This window comes from Habropoda laboriosa, unplaced genomic scaffold (assembly GCF_001263275.1).
Source record: "Habropoda laboriosa isolate 0110345459 unplaced genomic scaffold, ASM126327v1 scaffold186, whole genome shotgun sequence".
In the NCBI taxonomy this organism is placed as follows: domain Eukaryota; kingdom Metazoa; phylum Arthropoda; class Insecta; order Hymenoptera; family Apidae; genus Habropoda; species Habropoda laboriosa.
The window spans coordinates 625,112-631,991 of NW_017100427.1; the positions used below are offsets into that span (position 1 = coordinate 625,112).

Sequence of the window (6,880 nt, forward strand, 5' to 3'; positions counted from 1 at the left end):
CCCGTCGCCGCAGCTCCCGAGCTTCGGTCCAACATCTGCCCCCGAAAAAACAAAAGCCCATTGTCGTTAACGACCGGTCGCGCGTCTCTTGTTTCTAAGCGAGCGCTTTTCAATCGTAGGCGAATAACGGACCCGAGAGCTCAGTCCATTCAGGCCCAGTTCCCTCTCTCTTTCTCTGTCCCGTTTCTGTTCCTGTCTCCGCTGCTGCCTTCGATCGCCGTAACTCTCTTACTTGCCCTCTTCGTCTTCTCTTCGTCGAGTTTCTGTCGAGAGTTTCTCTCCCTTGTCGGGCCACCGGCGTGTCGTTCTCTTGCTTCTTCAATCTGGGAGAGAGAGGGTTTCTTTCTTTTTTTGGTGTACACGGTTGTGTATCTTTGATTCGTTGAGTCGCGATTTTTGGGCTTGAAAGGCAGAGGAACGATTCGAATCTTGCGTAAGTTAGATGGAATTATCTCGCTTCCTGTGCGACTCAGGTACGTGTCCTTCCGGCTCTAAGGAATCTTCGAATGTTTCGTCTTTTGGGGAAAAGTTCTGAAGATGTTGAACGGCGTTTTCTGAAACGATGGTATCTGGGAGAGTTGGATGTTGGGAGATTAATGCAGGTTTTTTCAGGGCTTCTTTGAGCCTTTCTTCGGACAGTTCCTAGGTTTTTGTTTGCGACGAAGAGTGTTGTGTGAAAGTTCGTGCAGATTTTCGGGAGATGGCGGTTGAATACGGTGAAATACACGAAACTTGGTGAAAATGTGCGAAAGATTATTTCTTCCTGCCGTTTGAAACTCTGTTTATCATAATTACTATTATAGTTTCTTCTGCGAAAAAAATCACAAAAAACGATTCTCAAATAGTCTGCAAAATTTCCATGTCAAAAGAAACGACAAAAACAAACACTTCAGCAGAATGAAATTTACAAATGTGCTGCAACGAAAGTAACGGAATAATCTCGTTTAAATGAGCAATAAAACGGCAGCAGAGTGTTACAAAAGAAGCAGAAATGTCGCGAGAAGGTGAGCTAACGATTCACGGTGCAACCACCCAACATTTGCATTCGCTGGAAAGGTAATGGGTATACGCACGGGGATCATCAGTGCCGCGTTTGCGCGCTGGCCAGTGGTCAACCAGAGCTCCGCCCAGAAAGAATCGAACGGTGTCCGCGCACCTATGAAAACGTGAAAAAAGAACGACGAGGGAACATGCAAACGTGAACATTCACACAGGCAAAGATCAACCTAAAAAGCTGAACCCAACCTATTAACCCTTTCGTTGCTATTGGCGCCTATAGGCGTTTCGAAAATTGGTGCAATTCTGCCTTAATTTAATGCGTAATTTCGTCCTTTACGCGCTTCCACCTTAATTTTAAAACGACACTGTTAAAACAAGAAACTCTGCAGTCGTGGTTAAAAGACACAAGTTTCGTATTAAAATCGGCAAAAGGGTTAAAAAGGCAGAAAATTTGAGGCTTCCAGGTGTAATCTGTGACCTCGCAAAAAAAAAAAAATACTATTAAATCTCCAAATGTAACCTGTGGCCTCGCGATAAATATTATTTATTTATTAGTGGCCCGTCGGCGAATAAAAATTGCACAAGCACAGCAAACCGATAGTATCCTTCGAACTCTGATAAAATAAGCTGCAATGCTTGCGAAGCGTCGGAATACTTCTTCCTCGATAAGAAAGCCCGAGGAGTAATAACTATTAGAAACCAGCTTGCAATGCCTGTAACGCAACAAGACGATTTATCCTCATCAGAAATATGAGGTATAATATCATACCTATATATATATATACACACACAGAAGTAGAACAAAGAAGGAGAATAAGAGGTATCTAAAAGTCTGAAGAAAACAGCGAAGACAATGGGCGAAACTAGGAGGGTTTTCTTATTTTTACGCGGCTCTGCCAGAGCCCTATCCCCGGGATGGATATGGATACTTGACTCCGGCCGAGGGAGAGATCAATGTATGAAACTCCTGCCAATCTCTATGTTAATGGAGCGAGACATAAGCAGGAGGGGCAGGGAAGGGCCGCGAGGAATGCTGCCAGGAGGTCTGCTTGGAGGACACTTAAAAGTGAATTGTTACGTCTGCGGCTGACCCCGGGACCTTAACCCCTCGAACCGCGGTGAATTATAAGACTCACGGCGAAGGAAATTAGATCTCTATATCAGCAAGCCCGCGTTTTCCTTCGGCTAACCAAATTTCCATCGTCCCACCGCCTACCGCCGCGCCGTCCGCGGTTCGTTGCCTCGAAAATTGAGCTCGCGCGTGAACACGATTTAACTATCAAACGTGGATCACGTGGCTGCGGAATGTATTTACGATTGTAATTAGGATCGAAGGATGATTGTCGAGTAGAGACTCGTCTTAGATTGAGCTTTGCAGCGTTTTGGATAGTACTGGATAGTTTTGGATTATACTGTTCTTTCGGTAAAAATACGCATAATTTTCTTTCCGTAAATTTGCACGTGAGTGTGAAAATTCTGCACGCGGTGAAGTAGTAACTGTGATTTAATAATGAAATTTCCAGACGCAAAATTGAACATTTTCCGTCGATGGTGCCGATTCTGAAATACAGTTCGTTACGCGTGAATTGGAAGTGTAAGTTTAAGGCGAGCGGAGCGGGGAACAGATATGAAGTTTTCATTTGGAAAGTGGGAAGGTTAAAAGCGGCACAATAAAATATTGCGAGGCGGTGAAATTTCTTGGGTGGCCTGGAGCACAGGTTCAGGAGAAAGGACTTCAAGTGTCCTTTTATCTAACGTTCAAGTGTTTGCAGCTTTAGGCAAATTCTTAAGAGGGTCTTCTGCTTAGTTTCGTAGGAACATGTGTGCAGCCTTGTAAGAAACGCGTAAAACTGGACACTTAAGAAAAGTTGGAAAAAATATTTACACTCCTGATAATACGATAACCTTATATATAGGTTGACAAAAGAAAAAAAAAAGAATAGACGACAATAGGAGATAATTTGTGAAATTATTTTACTGTAAATAACTTCTATCGCGAATTCGTTGTTAAAGTTAATGTTACTTAAAACATTGAAGTGTGCAAATAAAGAAAATTTTCAGTATAGTACGTTAGCTAGTTGTACACGTATTCTTCGCCATGTAATAGTTGCAGTGGAAACCAACAGAATCCAAAAACAGAAATTTTCCAAGGAAAAATAGCGCCGACTAAACAACAAATGTCGTTTTGTACGATAAAATATGCAAAAACAAAGTCTGTCGTCACACTTGAACAGAAATTTCCATTCAGCGCACATAATGAGTTTTTGTAAACCATGCTTAAAGACTCGCAGAGACAATGTTTATTTTTGTAATAGAAATCATCCTCGTATCACATCATGGGGCCGAGAGTAAATTTTTCAAAAGGATACAATCTTTTGTGGACACACTATACGTTTTGGACTCTGTTGGCTTTCCCTTGCACTCTTCACGCGTACCAACCAACATTAACGTAAATAATAATAGCAATAACGAGTAGTTGAAGCCTTTCATGGAAAAATGTCACATGCGCCAAAGTACCATTGGAAGAAAATCGATCTGAAAATTTTCAATCCGAAGCAATTCAATCCACAAGCCTACGCGCCCTTTTTCCATCGACGGCCTCAATTACAGTACGGTCTATTTAATTCCGATAAGAGAGTACACCGGTTGTAAGGGAAAATCTAAAGAACCGAATTCTCGAATCTTGCAGCGGAAACCTCGCAAGGCACCACATCCCCAGACACCGTCCAATGCGGGGGCTGCAGGGTGTCCTACCCCCTTGGCGAGATCGTGCGGTTCATCGAGCACAAAGTGAACCACTGTCGCAGCACTCTTCAGGGTTGCCACAGTCCGCCAGCGACAGCGGCGCCGGAGGACTCCGATCCGGAGGACGCGCTCGCCGTGAAGACCGTCGACCAGGATTCCAAGCTGAATTCGGTGCCCAGCATCTCGGCGCCCATCAACAAGAGGGGCGGAGGCAGGCTGGAGAGCCCTCCGACGCCCCAGGGCTCGGGCCCGGATACTGGGAGCCCGATCGAGCTGAAAGCAAGCGCTAGCTCGACACCTAAGAGACGGACGGAGGCTTCGGACGAGGACAAGGAGGACCTACCGAAGAAACAGAAGACGGAGTCCGTTGACGCGGACACGAACACGGTCAATTCTGGTGAGTACTTGCCTCAGTTGTTCAGTTTTTTGGTCAATTCGATGGAGTATCGCGATGGCAGAGTTGGAGGATTTTTTTTAGGGAAAAGTACAGCAGAGTGTGAGAATAGATTCTTTAGTGTCTCTTTAGAGAGGGAATGTTAAAGAAATTTTAAGTAAGATAGGTGTGCACAATTTGGCTATGTTAAATATATAGAGTGTCGTTCGTAAGTATGCAAGAGTTGAAGATTCGTACTCTGGTAGATTTTTTAGGGAGAACGATAAAGACCTGCGGGCAAAGCACAGTGGAGTTCAGGAATAGATTTTTTAGTGTCTCTTTCGAGAGGGAGAGTTGAAGGAATTTTAGATAAGATAGGTGTGCACAATTTCGCCATGTTGAACACATACACTGGCGTTCGTAATATTGGGTATCATATCGTTGGTTTGCTAGAAGAGTGACAACTACCAAACGTACATTTTTCAGGAAATCGGTTTGAAATTTTTTGTGGCAGAAAATTATTAAGCGATGAAAAAATTGTCTTCTAATAATTTTAATTTCAATTCTAGCGACTGAATTTTACAGTTACTTTTCGCAGACACCTGAAAATTAACGATTTTTCTGTTTTATATTCGTACCAACGTAACTGACGGTATCAGAAATTTGCCCGATACGAGAATCAGGCTGACATTGAATCGCGGTATCGAGCGAATCTCAACGCGACTCGCTGATGCACGTGTTACTAAAGATGCCTCGAGATGTTTTGACATATTCCGCTTTGAGTTCTGCGTTGGGTCTCCAGAGTCAAGGTAGCTTCTATAAATAAAACGCCTGTGTTCCGGCAACAAATGCTCACCGCGACTTTCGTACTCCGTACAGCTTTCGAACGAGCACTTCCGTCGGAGAAAGAACAAACGAATCATTTCAGATCCCAATTAGTAACACAATTGAAACGATAAAACAGCAAAAATTTCAGATATCCAAACTAAATAATACCTCAAATTTTAATAGTGTCTGCAAGTTTTATTTGCACGAAATCATTTATTTATTTGCCCCGTTAGTGTGAAGGTGCTGAAGTATTCTGCTGCAAGAATTTAAAAAAACAATCCCGAAACTACGTTTTCAAAACTGTGTCGGCATAATTTTAAAAAAGCTAATTGGCTCACTAACTGGGAAACAATATTTCCTTATTTTCAATCAAATGAATTAAAAAAAAATGTGCTTTGAAATACAATTTCTCTTTCCACCGAGCATCGTCTCTTTTTTCTTCGATTTCAACGAGTCATTAAGATAAGAACGACAGCGTGGCGTAGCGAAAGGGTGAAACGGTAACATTTTTCTCTTTTTTAGTGTCCATTTCAGCATCGATTTTTACAACCGGTGAGCGTATTTGCAGCGATCAGAGCGGTTAACATCGAGGTGAAATCTCACTGTCAACCGTCACTGCGCGATCTGTCATCTGTCCTGGAAATTCTGGTTTCGAATTCGCCGGTCGAGGGGAGGGGGTGAGAAAGAAAGAGAAAAAGGGAGTTTTAAAGTACAGTTACAGGCTAGCATGTGATGCCGATCGTGGTTCAACGAGCACGGACAATACCGTGGTAGATTCGATTTTTGAATTTAAAGAGCCCGCTCGGGGATTGGGGTGAACCTGCCCCCATAGCCTCCCTCCCCCATGGCCCTTTTTTATCGGAGGCCACATTGTCCACGGGTTCAACGTGCGAATGTCCTCGCTGTTTTTCCTTTCTTTCTTTTCGACGTGGTCCACGATAAAAAGTCGTGCAATTAATTTTATTTTTAGATCTTTCCGCTGGTCTAAGCCTGGTCTAGAGTGCTCGCGGTTGATTTGTGTGGAATGCTGGGCTATTGTGCTGGGAAAAGTTTGGGAACAGATGGAGGATAAAAGAATTAGCGGATGTTCGAGTTGCTTTGACGATTTTTTAAATGGCTGCTGGTGAAAAGTTGAAGTATTTGGGAATTACACGCGCTTTTGGTGTTAGCGGTTATTCAATTTGATTTGTCATTGAAGAATTAACGTTCCGGTCTTGCTGTTATATATTTTGTTTCGTGAATTAACTGCTTTTATTTATTGTTTGTGGTGAATTTTATTTATTAAAAGAAGATACTAAATGTATAAACAATGAAGGGACACTTTTCAACTTTTCATGTACAATCCAGTAAATGGAGCTACTTAGAGGTTGATGCGACTCAAAATAAATAAATTTGAAAAAAACATCCGAGTACTCGGAATAAGAATTAAAACGATCGCTACACACTACGCTTGTACATGAAAACTCAGTAAATATTGGGTGATTGCAGATGAAACGAGGCTACCTAGAGGTTGGTGCGACTGAAAATAAATAAATAAACAAAAAACACCTCTGAATATTCGAAATAAGAATCAAAAGAAACATTATACTACGATATTTTTATGCTAGACGTCCGCTTTCGCTCTTCACGTTTGACGAAAATACAAAGCTTCGATTGCTCAACTGTTCAATTTGTTCATACAATTCGTGAATTTTTGCTCTCGACACACTCGTTCGTAGACCGTTCTCTGACTCGAGCCGACTGAATGGCGCGATATATGTAAAATGGATGGCTTTAATTTCACACCCACTCGTGGACGAATCAACACCAAGATTGCGACGGTTTACCCCGATTAACTTCAAAGACGCGGCCACCGCCTTGAACGAAATTCATGCGGCCCGACGCGCTTGATGAATTGAAAGCACAGCCTTTGAGATTCTTAACTTGGTGCTTACC

At 42.6% G+C, this 6,880-nt stretch overlaps 1 protein-coding gene across 2 annotated transcripts in view; it reads left to right on the plus strand.

The window, feature by feature from the left end:
- Positions 1-6,880, plus strand: part of LOC108575568 (B-cell lymphoma/leukemia 11A) — a 50,000-nt gene that overhangs the window by 20,682 nt on the left and 22,438 nt on the right. Inside the window, exon 2 of one of the 2 annotated variants that reach the window (XM_017938390.1) lies at positions 3,689-4,141. The exons of the other annotated variant lie outside the window; for it this stretch is intronic. Coding sequence (XP_017793879.1) covers positions 3,689-4,141 — 453 coding nt within the window. The remainder of the gene's footprint in view (positions 1-3,688; positions 4,142-6,880) is intronic. 2 annotated transcript variants of the gene reach the window in all.